We start from the raw sequence: 18912 nt of genomic DNA on the forward strand, positions 1-18912 counted from the left end.
AACCCCTGGTGCAACATTAGGTAACATTTCAGAGACTAACAAACCTCTACATAGAGAAATTAGATGACTAGATGTACACCAAGCAATTTGGCAGGAGGGCTTTTGACATTTAAGGCAAATATAGTATCTTCCCCGGCATCCCATAACCACATGAAGCCATAGTACATGGTGTCAGTCTTCATAGTAATATTATATGACCCCCATTTTCTAAATCTGTGATGAGGAAGATTTATGAAATGTTTCAAAGGTAACTGATAGAGAAAGGTAGTGCTACTCTTAGCAACCAATCAGGTGTTTGCTTTCATGCTCTAAACTGTACTAAAAAAATGACAGCTAGAATCTGATTGATAGCTACAGGCAACACCACTTTTTCTGTACAGTTTCCTGAGGTGCAGTGTTCCTAAATATCCTACTATTTGCATTAGTCAGAGAAAATCTGGATGAACAAGGAAAAGAAATGGATATATGAATTGTGCTGACTGCTCCAAGACTCGTTGCAGCTGCCTTCAGCCCAAATGAACGGGACTATCTCTTCACCCACCCTTTATTCATCAACACTTCCCAAAATAAATTTCCGTGATAGCGTGAGCTGCGTGATGTGAACACTAGGTGGCAGTGTCTCCTACACGTGCTTTATGGAAGTGTGAATGTAATTGACCGAAGTTGAGCTGGTGATTTTCCAGAACCGATATATTTTGAAACTTGTTTTGTTGACTTAAAGGTTTGAAAAAAAAACCAAACTGCTTTAAATTCTTGAAACTGTCACTTCTCACTATTCTATTAAATTGAAGAATAAAATATACAAACATTATAACGTAACAATAAAATAATAATAATAATAATAATAATAATAATAATGTCTTTAGGACTTAGCTGTTTACAGCAGGATTAAGCTGCTGCTGTAGAACTACCTGTACCAGTAGAAGACAAAATTGGTCTTTCCAGCTGTTTTGGAAATGCGAGTTCTCTGCATGACCTGCTGGGACTTCTAGTTCAACAGTAGTTGGGGAGCCCACAGTTGCCCATCTCTGATTTACATTTTAAGCCAGTTAAAAAAAATATTGTACAAAATTATCGCTACAATAATAGTATGGTAGCAAACCACACACATGGAACTCTTAATCCTCTGTGTTCAACCCTAAATAAAATATTTAAAATACATATATCAGCTGTATACATATTTTATATAAAATCAGGAGAATGTTATGCACTTGTGTTACAATGTTGCAGATCTCTCTCTCATATTGTTATTGTTTAATCAGAGTAGAACGTTGACCTAGATTGGCTTGCGTGCCACGGGCTTGTCAATAAAGCTGGTTTGATTCGAGAGAGGAGAAAAAAAAACCCTCGAAGAGAGCTGTGGGACAGGCAGGACTGGGGGAGGTGGATTCAGATGAGCTGGAGGCAGCAGAGCTGCGAGATCGAGCCCGGGCTGAGCTGCAGAATTATTGCCACAAACAGGGGATATTTCTGCACAGATGTCAGAGGGAGATAGCTGCCTGGAATAAATGTGGGGTTGTCCAGCTGTGGACACACTGTACTCTTCTGCACAAGTTCCCACCACCAATGAATGAGACCTCTGCACCTTATTATTGCCTATGCTATATCAGCACCGTGATGTCAGTCCACAGAAGCGGAGTTTGATTTGATTTTGGTCCCTTCTTTCTACCCCATTCATCTGCCATGGCAATGCCTTCCCAGGCAGGATCTGCAGAAGACCTCAACAAGATCTCAGAAGAGGAGCTCCTGAGGTCCAGCAAAGAGGACCTCATCAAGAGGCTGAGGAAAGTGGAGGGCGAGAAGATGAGTCTGATGGTGGAGCATGGTAACCTGATGAAGGATGTGAACAGGAGGCTGCAGGTCCACCTCCATGAGATCAGGGGGTTGAAGGAAGTCAACCAGAAACTTCAAGATGACAACCAGGAGCTGAGGGAGCTGTGCTGCTTCCTGGATGATGATCGGCAAAAGGGAAAGAAGTTGTCCAGGGAATGGCAGAGGTTTGGGAGACACACTGCCAGTGTTATGTGGAAGGAGGTGGGGGGTTATCAGCAGAAGCTGAAGGAGCTGGAGACAAAGCAGGAGGCACTGGTTAGAGACAACCTGGAGCTGAAGGAGATAGTCCTCATGTTGGATGAGGAAAGGAATGGGGCTGGCTCGCGGAGTTCCATTGATAGCCAGAACAGTTTGTCCAATTTGAATGGGGGCACCTCCACCAGAGATGTAGGGGATGGTAGTAGTACTTCAAGCACAGGCAGTGCCGGTAGCCCAGACCACCACCATCATCACTCCAAACCAGGAGAGAATAAATCTGGGACCATCAGGCGATCCGGAGATGACCTTTCCACCCTTCCCCACCACAGGAGCATTCCTAACGGCTTGAATGGTAAGTCCCTAGCTCCCCATTCAGAGCTGACTGTGTGATTGGTGTTACTCTGGTGATTAGTGTTTGAAGTCTTAAGGAACATATGCGTTTCAATCAGAAGCAGCAACGCGTTCCCAGACCTACCAATAAAATAAACATCTTTTCATAAAAGAAGATTAAATATTTTTATAGAAAGTTTTTTTAAGCAAAGATTGGTTGCTTTACCCTGTAATTGGAAAAAATATTATAATTTTTTTTTGACTTGCTATAATTTCTGCATTTGTCCATAAATAACACACTCTGCGTTCTGTTGTTCTACCAGGATTGTCTCTTATTTTTTAATGGAAAATTGGTTTATTTCTTTGTGGCATAGAATTGATTGAACATTTTTTGGGATGCAGCAAAAATATCATAAGCAGAATGTCAGACAGTAACAGTCAAACTAGAACTGCTCAAAATGTTGCATATTAGACAGTTACAGGATCATAATAATTTAAAAGTTGAAGATCACACAAGGAAAAATCCAATGAGGTATACAAGTTACTGCAAGTCTGATTAATTGTTTGAGTTATTTGGCTCCAGAATCTTCAGGAACCTTAGTGCAGTACCCAGATCCACAGCAATTATGCACTTTGTCTTAGTTTTGCTGTAATAAATGCATGTCACAAGTATTTTGCATTAGTATAAAAGTTGTTGCTTGATGGATATCAAGTGTAGGAAATGATACATTTATCTAGCTGCATTATGTGTGTTGGATGACAAGGATGATGATTATGATGCCCATAATCACAGAATTATAGTTTACCAAGGAAAATGTCAGTATTTGAAATAATCACAGAATTATAAGTTACCAAGGAAAATGTCAGTATTTGAAATCCATTAGTGAACATCTCCAACATGTACTGTGACTATTCCTTGAGATTGTTTATCAGGATTGAGGTCAGACGTGAATCCGTCATTTAAGACGAGTATAACAACCACGATAGAGATCACACACCATTATAATTACAGATGCATCTTTTGATGATCAGTAAATAATAATGATAAAACTAGTGAGAGGATGTATGTGGCATAATAGGTCATAAAGGAAACATTAAAAACTGCACATTGTATCAAAAACAAGTGTGAAAGATAATAGCGCAATAATTAGACCCCTGACAAATACTTTACTAGACCCCCTGCAGCCTTGTAGCCGTGTTTGCCTGAGAACTTGCCTTAAGGGACCGTTACAAATGGATACATACTAAGAAACAGTTGGTGGATATAATACCATTCCGCTTACTGGGTCCTCATGTAGCTGATGCTCACGTTATGTATAGTAGGCATACTGGCAGCCCCCCCCCCCCCAACCCTTGCCTTATAGTCCCAAACTTTGAGCTCTCTGTCCTATACATTCAGGATCTCATTTAGAGTCGGACGCAAAGTCTGTGTAAGAAGTGTAGGAGTGGGAGTGTGCCGCAGCTTGGTGGGGTATTATGAGTGGCATGCAACCCCAGTTGCGTCCCACTAGTAATACCCTATCGAGTTCCTGCAGCTAGCGAACGCTTGCGCCACCTAATTCCTGCCGCACAGCATTAGCCCTGTTTTGACGTGTGTTGCATCTGCACCTCACTGCGACTAGGATGTATTTACATGGTCACGCCTTCACAATTCCGCGTTCCTCCCATTCTCTCGTAGTGAGCCCCAAGCTGTCCCAAGTGTTAATTGCGTCCAAGATGCAGGCGGATTTGGCGCTTGCTGCACATGCGTGGTAGTGTTTTTTGTTGGATGCGCCTAAAACGGACTTTGCGTCCGACTCTAAGTGAGGTCCTCAGTAGGCAAATCAAAATGTTCGGCAAGATCAGACAGAATACAGTTGTTCAGGAGGATGTTAAAGGTATACGTGCGGAAAGTGAGGGGTGTCTAGGAGAACGCCCCAAAATTTGTGAGTTGCTCAGAAATTTGAGGAGAGTAGGCAAGTTTGCGTTAAAGCATATACACAATGGCTGAAGCCATTTTGCGGTTGGAAGTAATATTTATTAGAATGCATGTTATCAATTCACTAGGGACTAGCGGCGTCAGTGAGACATCACATTGTGGCTCGTGCCTCAGTGAGCTCACTAGTTCCTCGTGGATTGAATAGTTGAATATCCATTCATTCAGCAATTGGGCTGCCTCCACGGTGTGCAGACGCTGGGTACACCGAGGTAATATCTGACTGGTTGCCGTGGGTTACAGTACATTTGTGTAATCAGCACTGTTAACGCTGTGTTATAAACTATACGCAAAACTAATGTCCTTTTTTAAAGTTGCTTTTTGTGACTCCACCTTCTAGTGAAATGGAGTCATTATCCTCAATGTTGATGGAGTGTCATGCTGTGGGATCAGCTGTTGTGTGCCTTCCCTTTTCTCTCCAAGAGTTTGTTTATATTTGCTTGGTGTCATAAAGCCGTGTACACATTACACTAAGACCTGTCCAAGAATTTGAACCGCATTGAACGTTTGTAGGTCTCTGTTCTGTTTCCAACCACCAGCCACAAATCAACATCATCATCCTGCTTAAAACTTCCAGCAATGAATAATATTTGCATTATAGGAAAGATGTTTCTTGTTGCCTTGGGTATTTCTGCACAATATTAGCGTCTGGTGTTTCTGCAGCGATTATTCCATGCATAATTCCTTGGCATGTTATGTCATACATGTTTTCTTTACTTTCCAAACATACATGTAAGATGTGTCAGTGTTGAAATTCTATGTACTCTTAAAAGCATCAACGAAAGCTAAGTTTTACTTCTATTGCTAAATATCTATTTTTGTAAATTGTATAGAAGAAAATATATCGGTCGGTCGGGGTTACAGGGCTCTGTAACGGTTAGTGCATCAGTTTTCAAACACATCTCCCATTAGTCTCGAAAATAGCAGTTAAGTTCTAAGAAGATCTGGAAGCTTTAAATATATATATATATATGTGTGTGTGTAAATGTTTCAAGGTGGTCTATCTTTGTACTTTATATAGTTTACATTCCAGTCTGCTTCACTCTTGCATGAAATATTTAAAAATATATATATATATATATATATATATATATATATATATATATATATATATATATATATATATATATATATATATATAGAGTCCTTTTCTCCTGTGTGTTCAATAAACCCCTTACAAAAGAGACTCAATGTATTGTCCCATCATCTTCTGTCTTTGTACATTCGGCTTTTCAATAGAAGCTGTAAATTATAGAATGAATTTAAGACACTAGCTGTGGAGGCAGAGACAAAACTAGTGAGCTGTGGGCCCCGCTGCAGGGAGGAGGGGAGGAAGGAACTGGGGGCCAACAGCTCGCTAGTTCCCCGTGCAGCGGGCCCCACCAGCTCCATGGGTCCCGGTGTACAGCACCAGCTGCACCAATGGTAGTTCCGTCACCGTGCGGAGGTACAATTAACACCAAGATGTTTGCAGGATGGACAGAGGGTTACAACTGAAATAATATTTAGCTGTGATCACTGGCACAGGTTTTATCAGAAGTAATCACTTATTGGTATAAAAAACAACAACTTTTTTATCATTTATTTCTTAGGCGCTGTGGGAGGAGTCAGTGCAGTAATTAGTGGGAGTTGAGAATACGGTCGATGGCTGAGTGGTAGGGATGAGGTCAGAGATATATGTGTGTTTGGGGGGAGGTAGATAAGCATAGGCAAACCGAGGGGAGGTTTCCTAGTGCATGGAAACCCCCCTCCAAGCCTGGAGCACTATATAATTGAGGTGACTGGACCCTGCTCCCACTTCACACAGCGATGCTAGAAAAGGAAGAGCTTCATGCACCTAACAGTAGTGTACGCAGCATTGCCCATGTATATAATGGGGATAGGAAGAGTTGGAAAACAGCCAAGCACTGTCTAAAAGTATAGCCACGCCCCCATGCATCATGGTCACGCCCACTGGTGGCGTGGTGTGGAAACCCCCCTCTACAAATCCTGCATTTGCCCCTGGTAAGGGTGAGTAATTTGAATTGGATTCTGTAGGGAGTGGGGAGTTTAAGGATTGCCAGAGAGCTGATTTCAGCACTTTGTTATCTAACACTATAGTTTTTGCAATAAGTTGTGTTTTACACATTTGTCTTTACTTTGACCAATAGCTGCGATAGTTTAGGTTAAAGACTTTTGCTTGTCTCTGTAAGCGAAATTATGTTGTGTATCATGTCAGATCTTGTAGGACGATTCTGTTACTGGGATCTAATATCACACGCAGCAAACACAGGGATAAAATCAGGTGTTAGAAGTATTCGTGTAGTGCGTGTGAACGGGTTCTCGTGCATTTTTTAAAGCGATAGGGGCTTTGTTATTCATCCAATATGGCAAGCACCCAAATTCAACTTTGCAACGGGCGACTGTTGAAGAACCTGCGTTCCAGGTTATATTGCAGTGACAGATTAGCATTAAGCCCAATGTGGGAACATTTTCTCGCCATAACAAATCTGCATGTTATACAATGCACATATTGACAATAAGACTGGTATTTATGCGCATGTGAAGGCACCCTATGTTCATGCTAAACAATTCACAGGAAAAAAGGCTAATTCCCGCATATCTAAATGTTTGCAATCCGTACATTGGTGCTAAAGAAACAAGTCTGGCTCAACCCGCATATTGCATATATTATGTTCATTTCCCTGTTGTAACAGAAACATTGCATTTCCTGATGGCTCCTTATTGTACCTGTACAAAATCCCACATCAGCTGATGAACCTTTGCCTGACCCCCTGAATACATGTCGCCTATATGACAGCGAGATCAATCATATTAAACATAATTTCAATTTCAATTCTATAAAATATCAAATAACAATTTGTGTAGCGGACTGTTTTATAACAACAAAATTATAATTACCCATTTATATTTGTCCCAAAACTACTGTGGCTGGCGGTGTAGAATGTCGCCAGCCCTAACCCTTTTAAAGTCAGCAGAATGCTGGCCTATCCCATCTCCATTTGAATTGATTGCCGCTGGCAGTTTCAGGAAGACAGGTAAGCGTTTCTAGAATAAACCAAATATTTTAAAGGTCTGATCATATATTGATTACAAAAAAATACTCATTTATAGTCAGAAGACAGTGGATGTAATTTTAATTGGGATGTTCATTAATAAAAATTTGGAAATTGTGAGAATTGCTCTGTAGATGACAAGCTGGAGAACACAGGGCTCTATCAGATCTGAAATATTGTATGTATGGTCTACAAGACAATTATGTTTTATTACTGAAGGATCCAAGTGATTATAGACACTTCTCCTAGAACACCTGGTCTTATCTCCTGGAGGAGTGATAAATGCATTGGTGGAGCGCAGTGGACTGGATTATGGGGCGTTGTCAGTCCACAGTCCATGACACAATAAATATCCCTTAAGATTAGAGATACTATGTGACAAATTCTTGTGTTTGTAGGGCTGCAGTTGTAATTCTAGGAATCCGGATTGTCCACTTTTATGTACTGTTTCAGGACCGGCATTGTATTCCACAAGGAAGTGCTTTGTATTCAAAAATCAAGACAATAGTATGTTTGTGACCGAGTCCCCAGCTGAGAGACCTCTTACTACAAAGCGCTTGGAGGAGACGACTACTACAGTTTGTAATGCAAAAAAATAATGAGAGGTAACAAGTGTGTTCCGTCTATGATTCAATATTTACTTTAGCAGGAGTGTAACTATGATCCATATTACGCAACTAGCTTTAGACTGCGTTTATTCCAGCTGTTGAAATAGAACTCAAGGGCTGTTAGAACGTGCTGGAACTTGTAGTTCAACAGTAGCTTATAGGTTTACCGCAGGGTAGAATACTTAACATTAATATGTTTAAAGCAATCGTTCTCATCATTGAAGTGCAGAGTTTAAGTTATATGGCTGCTGGTTATGTCTGAAAGGAACAGAATATAAAAGATATGACTAAAATGTAATTATTTTTGTGTGTGTGTGTGTATTATATATATATATATATATATATATATATATATATATATATATCTTCCTTGAATATTTTCTCATTCTCACTACAATGCTGGCATGAAAGAAAGTGAGCAATAAATTACAGGACACAGTTAAAATTAGTCACAACTAACCTTGGATAGATCAGACCTTTTGACAGCAGGTTTTTTTAAATGTGCAAACAAGGAAAAATGCAGCAATAACTGTTCTGCAACTGTTCTGGAAATTACCTCACAGAGCGATGCTTAAAAGAAAACTAAACCATACTTGCCAACTCTCCCGGAATGTCTGGGAGACTCCAGCATCTTGGGAGAGTCTCCCGCACTCCTGGGAGAGTATGGCAATCTCCCGAATGCTGCCCACTTCACAATATGGTCCAAAATGCTGCGATTCTCCGTGAATCAAAATGACGTGATTTTTGGCGCCCCCCTCATTTCCACCTCCCCCGGCAGGCTCCCGGAAGACGGCTCCATCAAGTTGGTAAGTATGAACTAAACCTAATATAATAACTTAAAGCTGCTGAAACATTGCTGCTGTTGTCTTTCGTCCTCTCAGAATGGGAGCCGCCCATAACGATCCATTTCACATTGGACAATGGTGAAAATCCAAACTGCAATAGTAATATTTTGTGGTAGATTTACTAACATCTTCTAAAAAGGAAAAGTGGAGGTGTTGCCCATAGCAACCAATCAGATGCTAGCTGTCATTTTCTAGAGTGTACTAAATAAATGATAACTAGAATCTGATTGGTTGCTATGGGCAATACCTCCACTTTTGAATTAAGAAGGTTTAGTAAATATACCCCTTTTGTCTTTTTAAAATATTTTGGTTATTTAAAAATGACCTAAGTGCTCCCCTTGCCTAAATGCAGTGGAGGCGGCGATTATGTGGACTAAACCAACTTTCGTGAATATACTGCCTGTAGGGACATTGCCAAGCTTTGGTGATGTCACTGGTTCCTAGTAAACCGATTGGCTGAATATTGGTCCATCACAACTAAAATGGCTGCCTCCAGTGTGTGTAAATGACATAGGCACTTTAAAGAGGATGAAGAGAATGGTGTTTTTTGGCTGCTTGGTTGTCATATCATGTATTTGATTTCACAAAAACAAGTTTCTATTAATCTTGTATGACCACAAGTGAGTTAATGAATAAACATCAGTGATTGATTCTTCTTCATGTGACATAATTCACTCCGTCTTTAGAGTTCAAGATAGAACTTTAACTTCAACTTCTCCCCACTGATCTAACCCACCGTATCTCCCAGCGCACGTTTCATGCGCACAATGTGCTACACACGTTCCCTGTGGATCTTATTGATCCCGTTCAAAGCTTCCTTTTTCTAATCTTGATCTTTTAACCAGTAGAGCGTTTTGTTTTATCCACTGCACCATTTCTATATTAATCACATCCTGTCGAGGAGATTCCTTGGGATAAGAATTTGCTCGTGAGTTGCCCAGATGGTAAAATTAAATAATCACCCTCAGCAAAACACACAAGTGGCATATTACACATACAGGGGCTTATTAAAAGAGGAACTCCTGGGGGTAAATGTATCAATCTGCGGGTTCTTCAACACCCGCGTGTTCAGCCTCTTCTGCGATTAAATTTCAAGCGGCGCTGCATTGTAAAGGGAAGTTAACCCTTTACAATGCAGCGCCGCTTGAAATTTAATCGCGGAAGAGGCTAAACACGCGGGTGTTGAAGAACCCGCAGATTGATACATTTACCCCTGATATTTAATTTTTTAACCAATAAACCACTCCCAATATCATAGACAATGGTTATTCCATACTTGCCAACTTTTCCTTGTTGGCTTCAGGGAGATCCCGGGGGAGGTGGGTGTGCAGGGGCGGGGCTTTATGAATCGCATCATTTTGGCCCTACCCCCTAAATGATTGTCACAATTTTGGCCAATTAAAGCAGGGAGTGGGGCTAAGATGACGCTATATTTGCATCATTAAGCCTTCCTCGCCACTTATCTATTGCGGGGGTGAGAACCGGGAGGTTGCCCTGCTCTCCCGGTAGCCCAGGAGGTCTCCGAGAAATGCGGGAGTCTCCCGGACATTCCGGGAGAGTTGGCAAATATGCATTAAAAAGAAAAGTAGCTAATGAATCTCTAGAGACTGAAGTGTGTTTTACATTTCTGTCTCCATTACTGAAGCCATGTTGTCTTACCTGTCAGTCTTTGATTAAATCTTGGTCTCCATGAAAATGGCCACCTCCATAGGCATCAATACATGGACATAGGACACAATTTCTGAACGGTGTCATCATGCCACAGATGGCGAAGCCAACCACGTCTTGTACTGGCTCAGCATCAGGGGAAATGCCAGACTCTTCAGGGAGTGAGGGAGATCACCCCTATTTCAGAGAGTCTCCCTGACATTCAGGGAGAGTTGGCAAGATGGATGTCCGAGGAAACTGGTCTCCTAAAAAATGTCTGCCCCCTCCGTCTGCATGCGACTACTGGACTTAGTTTTATTTTTGATGGTTTGGGTTAAGTTCCTTATAATGCTTTAATACAAAAGGCAGTTTTATTAAGTTTGTCAGGACCTCTTCTTTACAGAAATACCACCGGTTCATTTATTCAAATATATTCTAAGTTACATTGTCCAAGGGAATTTAGGCTTTTGAGAATATTGTTTCATAACTGGTGACTTGCAGAGTCCTCTCGCAGGCCTTCCATAGCAACAGAATTATTTCTATCAATCTGTCAAAGCGCAGTCGTTGCATTCCGCTGACAGCACCCAGCGCTGTCTCATATAATTACCGTTCCTTTGTTACGCTCGGTAACTTTCGGGCAAAGCCTCTTAGATGGTTAATGGGGTCCGAGAATGTGTACAGTCCTGTCAAAGTCAGAACCAATTGAAACTGGGATATGAATCTAGGACCAGAAGAGTCTCTCAGCGCCATAGTTACTTAGATCTGATTGGTGCATTTAACCACTGAGCCAACACCTTATATATTTAGACGCAGATCGGTATGCAAAGTTGCTGATGGAAATATTTTATTTTTAAGCAAAGATTAAAGGGATTCTTAACCAAAAACTTAAAAAAAATCTATGTACTGACTATTGACAATAGGGAGACATTGATTAAAATTACTGCACCAGGTCTTGCCCAAAGCAACCAATCAGATTTTTGCTGTGATTTCTATAGTTCAGTTTAGACAATTAAATATCTGATTAGTTGCTATGGGCAACAACACCTCTCCAGCCCCCTAGACAAAGGACTAGACGGTCTCAGTGCTGCTACACTGAGTCTGTGCAGTGTTCACCGTGAAGTATTTCATCTATTTACCAGCACAAAACAGTTTCTGCCGTCCGATCGTCAAATAGTTTTACCTGATCCTTGGGAACAAGACCCTTTTTTGTTATCCAGTCTCATTCAGAGCCCTTACCCCCCACCCCTATTGGTTTGAGTTGTCTAATTGTTCCCAAGCCAAAACTTCAAGAAAACCCAAAGACAGGTCAACTGTCTGTCCCTGGGATAGATCTCATACACCGTAGCCTGTGTAACCGTATCACAGCCTGGTTGTTGAATAGATATCATTTCAGTGCACAGAATACCAGTCTTTGTGTTTCCTTCTCCCCTGCCCGCTCCGATAACCAGGATCAGGATAAAACAGGAAGCCAAAGCATTATAAAAATCTTGTTACTCCTCGGAGTTCTACACAGTGCCCCACGGCCATTGTTCATTGTATCCAGCGCAAAGTAACTGAAGTCTGTGTGCAGGTGCTTCTAGTGGCACCCTAAATTCCAGTTTTAAGGAATTTGCACAGAAATGAGGGCATATTTTCAGCTTTCTGTCATCGTTCTAATTGCCGTGCTGATGGCTTCTTGGCCGGGCAACAAATGTAGTTGTACTTTCATCTACCTGTACAAAGATTTTGATTGTGTTTTGGCATACTTGCCAACTCTCCCGGAATGTCCGGGAGACTCCCGCATTTTGTGAGAGTCTCCCGGACTCCCGGGCGAGTGTGGCAATCTCCCGAATTCTGCCCACTTCACTAGGAAGTGCCCCACTTCCTAGTGAAGTGGGCAGAATTAGATCCCAAACGCCGCGATTCCCGGTGAATCGCGGCGTTTGGCCCCGCCCCCGCTGTCAAATGACGCAATTTGCGTCATGACGTCACAGGGGGCGGGTCCGAAATGACGCGATTTCGGCCACCCCGCCCCTTCACGCCCCCCTCCACTGGCTGGCTCCCGGAAGGGAGCTGAAGAAAGTAGGTAAGTATGTGTTTTGGAGATAAAAATGAGTGTTTATAGCGAGGTTGGAGGAGAGACTGGTGAATGGAAGGGGGTGCGGGGAGGGGAGGATGTAAGAGGGCAACAAACACAGTCATCAGTTTCTGTGGGATCTCCACTTGCCCTTATTCCAATAAATCTACAAGATGAAAGATACAGTACATTATGTTAGGATTAGAAAAAATGAGTAGACTGGTTTGTTTCAAAACTCATTGGATTTTGGCTGGTTCAGGAGAATCAACCTGCAACAGGGTGGCTCAGTGGTTATCACAGCATCACAGCACTGGAAACGGGAGTTCAATTCCCAACATATGACCTTATCTGTGAGGAGTTTGTATGTTATCCCTTTGTTTGCGTGGGTTTCCTCTGGGTTCTCTGGTTTCCTCCCACACTCCAAAAACATAAATTAATTAGTTGCTATTATCATCACCATTTATTTATATAGCTCCACTAATTCCGCAGCGCTGTACAGAGAACTCACTCGCGTCAGTCCCTGCCCCATTGGAGCTTACAGTCTAAATAGACACACAGACACACACACACACAGACACACACACACAGTTTCATTTTGTCAGCAGCTAATTAACCTACCAGTATGTTTTTTGGAGTGTGGGAGGAAACTGGAGCACCTGGAGGAAACCCACAACATACAAACTCCACACAGATAAGACTCTGGTCTGGGAATCGAACTCCTGACCGCAGTGCTGTAAGGCAGAAGTGCTAATTGACTTTGGTTGCTGGTAGGCGAGTTCTGTTTTACTCACCCCTACGTTCACTCTTAGGGAATTATTCAATAATAATGATAAATAGTTGGGGTAAAAATTGCTGCTTCATTTTTTTTTTAAGCAAAAAAGTTCCTAAAAAAACCATAAAATTATAAATGTATTTGTAACCTCAACACATCTGTGTAAATATTGTTCTTGTGGTTGAGCCACAAAGAAATATTTGCAAATGAATCCATTGATGAGAACATGTCCTCTGTTATTATAAAATAGGAATCAACGACCTTTACTATACATAACGGAACTTGTGGAGCACTGAAGATCGCCCAAACGGACTTTAAATAAAAATGCGAGATTAGAATTTAATAGCTGAAATTAAAATAGTCACTTTGGGGTTGCAATTCCTGTTTTTCCGGTTCACTAAACCCCCTTACTAAGTAAACATAACAATGGGCTATTTAGAGTTGTCAATCAAGACAAACGTTGATTGACATTTTTATTAGCCAGGATCAATGGGTTGGTGACAGCACAGTTTTTGCTGTTCCTGTAAGTCACTAAGTGCAAATTACAACTTTGCTTTCTTCTTCAACGTGACCTATAATCAAGATTAATTTATACATGTGCTGTAAAAATGAATATCTATTGTTTTTGAATGCAATACATGACACCGTTCAACTATATTTACAAATATCACAAATCAAATTAAAATATGTTGTTCTGGGTGGTAGACACACATAAGTGTGTTTACTGTAAACAAACCATTTATTGAATCACTTTTCCTGAAGAAAAAAAATAAAATAAGAGACACTCTGCAATTGCAAGTGACAACATATATGCCAAATGCCACCATATTTGACATGTGGTGGTGACCAGCACTTGTAGCTCCGCCGCTGCTCCTGGCCGCAGGCGCATCTGGGGGCGGGGTCTTTGGAACAATAGGATAAATTCATGTACCAGCAGCAGTTAAAAACCCCGGTAAAACCATGATGTTTGATACCAGTGGGTACAGTGTTGGTGCCACTTTGCTAACCCATGAATAAGTATATTAATTGAGAACAATAAAAGGGAATTTATATTTGATTTTTGCATTTCTCTCTCCACCCTTAGGCCCCTGCGCATTCCTCTCTCACCCCAAGGTCCACCCTCCCTGCCCGGCCCCTGCATGCTTCCCTCTCCCTCCTAGACCTCTGCATGCTCCCCTCTCCCTCCTAGACCCCTGCAGGCTCCCCTCTCCCTTCTAGACCCCTGCGTGCTCCCCTCTCCCTCCTAGACCCCTGCGTGCTCCCCTCTCCCTCCTAGACCCCTGCGTGCTCCCCTCTCCCCTCCTAGACTCCTGCGTGCTCCCCCCCCTCCTAGAACCCTGCGTGCTCCCCTCTCCCTCCTAGAACCCTGCAGGCTCCCCTCTCCCTTCTAGACCCCTGCGTGCTCCCCTCTCCCTCCTAGACCCCTGCGTGCTCCCCTCTCCCCTCCTAGATCCCTGCATGCTCCCCTCTCCCCTCCTAGACTCCTGCAGACTCCCCTCTCCCTTCTAGACCTCTGCATGCTCCCCTCTCCCTCCTAGACCCCTGCAGGCTCCCCTCTCCCTTCTAGACCCCTGCGTGCTCCCCTCTCCCTCCTAGACCCCTGCGTGCTCCCCTCTCCCTCCTAGACTCCTGCGTGCTCCCCACCCCTCCTAGACCCCTGCGTGCTCCCCTCTCCCCTCCTAGACCCCTGCGTGCTCCCCTCTCCCCTCCTAGACTCCTGCAGACTCCCCTCTCCCTTCTAGACCCCTGCGTGCTCCCCTCTCCCTTCTAGACCCCTGCGTGCTCCCCTCTCCCTCCTAGACCCCTGCATGCTCCCCTCTCCCTCCTAGACTCCTGCGTGCTCCCCCCTTCCTAGAACCCTGCGTGCTCCCCTCTCCCTCCTAGAACCCTGCAGGCTCCCCTCTCCCTTCTAGACCCCTGCATGCTCCCCTCTCCCTCCTAGACTCCTGCATGCTCCCCCCCCCCCTCCTAGACCCCTGCGTGCTCCCCTCTCCCTCCTAGAACCCTGCAGGCTCCCCTCTCCCTTCTAGACCCCTGCGTGCTCCCCTCTCCCCTCCCAGGCCCGGCGCTCCCATTAGGCAAGGTTAGGCACTTGCCTAGGGCGCCGGGCTCTGGAGGGCGCCACAGAACTGGAAATTAATTTTAAAACTGTGCGGCGACCGCTGACCATACCTGTCACGGCCGCCGCACAGCTTTCAGATGCATGGGGAGGGGGGGGAAGAGGCTATTGCTCACCACCGCCGCCTCTCTGCTCCGTCTCCTCCCCTCCACTTACTAGTGTCAGTGAGTGGAGGGGAGGAGACGGAGCAGAGAGGCGGCGGTGGTGAGACAAGGTAAGAAAAGACGGGGTGAGGGGGGAGGAGGGAGGAGTGCGCCATTTTTGCAGGGGGGGGGGGGAGAGGGCACCGATTTTGCCTAGGGCGCCATGGACCCTAGCACCGGCCCTGTCCCCTCCTAGACCCCTGCGTGCTCCCCTCTCCCCTCCTAGACCCCTGCGTGCTCCCCTCTCCCCTCCTAGACTCCTGAAGACTCCCCTCTCCCTTCTAGACCTCTGCATGCTCCCCTCTCCCCTCCTAGACCCCTGCGTGCTCCCCTCTCCCCTCCTAGACTCCTGAAGACTCCCCTCTCCCTTCTAGACCTCTGCATGCTCCCCTCTCCCTCCTAGACCCCTGCAGGCTCCCCTCTCCCTTCTAGACCCCTGCGTGCTCCCCTCTCCCTCCTAGACCCCTGCGTGCTCTCCTCTCCCTCCTAGACCCCTGCGTGCTCTCCTCTCCCTCCTAGACTCCTGCGTGCTCCCCCTCTCCCCTCCTAGACTCCTGCAGACTCCCCTCTCCCTTCTAGACCCCTGCGTGCTCCCCTCTCCCTCCTAGACCCCTGCATGCTCCCCTCTCCCTCCTAGACTCCTGCGTGCTCCCCCTCTCCTAGAACCCTGCGTGCTCCCCTCTCCCTCCTAGACTCCTGCGTGCTCCCCTCTCCCTCCTAGACCCCTGCGTGCTCCCCTCTCCCTCCTAGACTCCTGCGTGCTCCCCCTCTCCTAGAACCCTGCGTGCTCCCCTCTCCCTCCTAGACTCCTGCGTGCTCCCCTCTCCCTCCTAGACCCCTGCATGCTCCCCTCTCCCTCCTAGACTCCTGCGTGCTCCCCCTCTCCTAGAACCCTGCGTGCTCCCCCTCTCCTAGAACCCTGCGTGCTCCCCTCTCCCTCCTAGACTCCTGCGTGCTCCCCTCTCCCTCCTAGACCCCTGCGTGCTCCCCTCTCCCTCCTAGACTCCTGCGTGCTCCCCCTCTCCTAGAACCCTGCGTGCTCCCCTCTCCCTCCTAGACTCCTGCGTGCTCCCCTCTCCCTCCTAGACTCCTGCGTGCTCCCCTCTCCCTCCTAGAACCCTGCATGCTCCCCTCTCCCTCTTAGACCCCCGCATGCTCCCCCACCTCCCTCTCTATCCCAGGCTCATGTGCATTCATTACCTTCCTTATACCCAGTCCTGGTAGTAACCCCACTTTTCAGTCATGTGTAGAAACTTCCCGCAACCCCTATACCTATAGAACTGGCCCCTCTCTCGGCATCCCCCCCCCCCCACCACCATCACCATCGCGCACACACACTCCCTGCACACATCACTCCCAGCCCCTGTAACATTTAATGATAGAAATACATCCTCACGGGCTGCTTCTATTTTTGTTCACTGTTGAACTTCTCACATTTTCCTTTCAGCTGAAAACTAATGAGTCACTTCTTTTCATGGCCAACTATAAAGGGAATGTATTAGCATAGCTGTAAAGGACTTTATAAAACCTTCTCATTAGCTCCTTCTATCTATTGATCTGTTTGTGAATTCACTGCTTTCCTCTCAAAACTCTTTATCTCCAGATATTAAAGTAAAGTGATTGCTCTAGAGATTTTTTGCGGACAATAATGAATGAAGTGACTAATGACACCTCCGATTACATCATGCTTCAGTGATGTCACTGGTTCCTAGTGACTGGATAGGCTGCATTGTCAGTGATGTCACTGGTTCCTAGTGACTGGATAGGCTGCATTGTCAGTGATGTCACTGGTTCCTAGTGACTGGATAGGCTGCATTGTCAGTGATGTCACTGGTTCCTAGTGACTGGATAGGCTGCATTGTCAGTGATGTCACTGGTTCCTAGTGACTGGATAGGCTGCATTGTCAGTGATGTCACTGGTTCCTAGTGACTGGATAGGCTGCATTTTCATTCTCAGAAATATTGGTATAACCCACAAAATGGCTACCTCTGCTGTATTTAGTTAAGGGGTACACTGTTTGTTTTACCTCTTAGATTCCTCTGAGATCCTTTCAGCACTCTGCATTAAAGGTTAATAACAATACATATATTTTTAGCATGAGAAGGGAATACTGATTGGCATGAGATAGGAGTGACTACAATAAGCATTATGTTATGTAATCTCCTAATCATCTAACAGTATATATAGTACAACTACATGGCTTCTATAGCAAACCACACACACTACAATGTGTGTGTGTATATATATATATATATATATATATATATATATATATATATATATATATATATATATATATATATATATATATATATAGCAACTCCCCAGTCTCTGTCCTTCTTCTCCATCCATCTCCTTTCAGTCTCCCTCTCATGTTATATCCGCTCCTGTGAGCTGTGTCTGGCAGGGATCTGTCATTGTTGCTGGATAAACAGTCTGCTCTCCCCTCCTCTCCACGCTACATTGACAAAAAAGCTTTTAATTTAACTCTAAAAATTTCTTACACATGATGGGCAAATCTGTGTCCTCGTCTTCTATCCAACTGGCATAAAGTGCACAAATACCTGGGTCACCCGTTGGCATTAGGTCTGCTCAGCTCATGGCAACAGATTAATGCTCCTTTTAGATGCCAAATATGGTGACCAATATCGCCTTCCTGATGTATGGCTAAATTGGGCACCGATCCAATCAGGCAAAACATCCGGATAACCCCTTGTGTGAACAACGTCAGCCTAGTAAATAGTCACTGACAGTAGATTGGGGCTGTCTCGGATTAACGGCGACAACAATTTCTCAACCACACAGAAGTTCAATAAGATTGTTACATTGTGACCATTGTTCTACATTTAATGATTTCCTACTCAATAACTGAAAACAAAGCCGGGATTTAATAGCCCCCCCCCCCCCCCCCATCCCAGTAAGTACAATGATTGTAAATAAGGGAAAACATTGTCACTCTGGGGGTAATTGAAGAGATTGATGAGAGTGAATACATTGTACATACAAGAGCCGGTTAATATAGATGTCTGTGCGGTGATGAGTGTATTGATTTTGGTAAATTTATTATCAACCATGGAAATATTACAGGATGTCTGATGTTGGTAAAGCTGGGTACACACTACAGAAATTTCGACCAACTTTTTATGCCGAGCGATTTTACATGCGATCGATGGTCCGATCGCTCGGTCCATGGACTGCATACACACTAGCCTTGTTTAGGACGATAAAGGGAAGAGCGCACGTCCCTTTAGCGACTTTTTACAGCCATGTTGTCGTGAGCAATGACTGTAATTTCGTACTCGCTGTTGTGGATCTGTCGGAAGTTTATA

General features: G+C 44.3%; 1 protein-coding gene across 3 annotated transcripts in view; it reads left to right on the plus strand.

The window, feature by feature from the left end:
* The first annotated feature begins 1370 nt into the window (after positions 1-1370).
* CCDC85C (coiled-coil domain containing 85C) overlaps positions 1371-18912 on the plus strand; it is a 75091-nt gene continuing 57549 nt past the window's right edge. For 2 of the 3 annotated variants that reach the window (XM_075192409.1, XM_075192408.1), the window contains exon 1: positions 1371-2383. In XM_075192409.1, the coding sequence (XP_075048510.1) occupies positions 1684-2383 (700 nt within the window). In that variant the 5' untranslated portion in view covers positions 1371-1683. The remainder of the gene's footprint in view (positions 2384-18912) is intronic. The other variant, XM_075192407.1, reaches the window with a different exon arrangement.

This window comes from Mixophyes fleayi, chromosome 12, assembly GCF_038048845.1.
Source record: "Mixophyes fleayi isolate aMixFle1 chromosome 12, aMixFle1.hap1, whole genome shotgun sequence".
Taxonomy (NCBI): Eukaryota; Metazoa; Chordata; class Amphibia; order Anura; family Limnodynastidae; genus Mixophyes; species Mixophyes fleayi.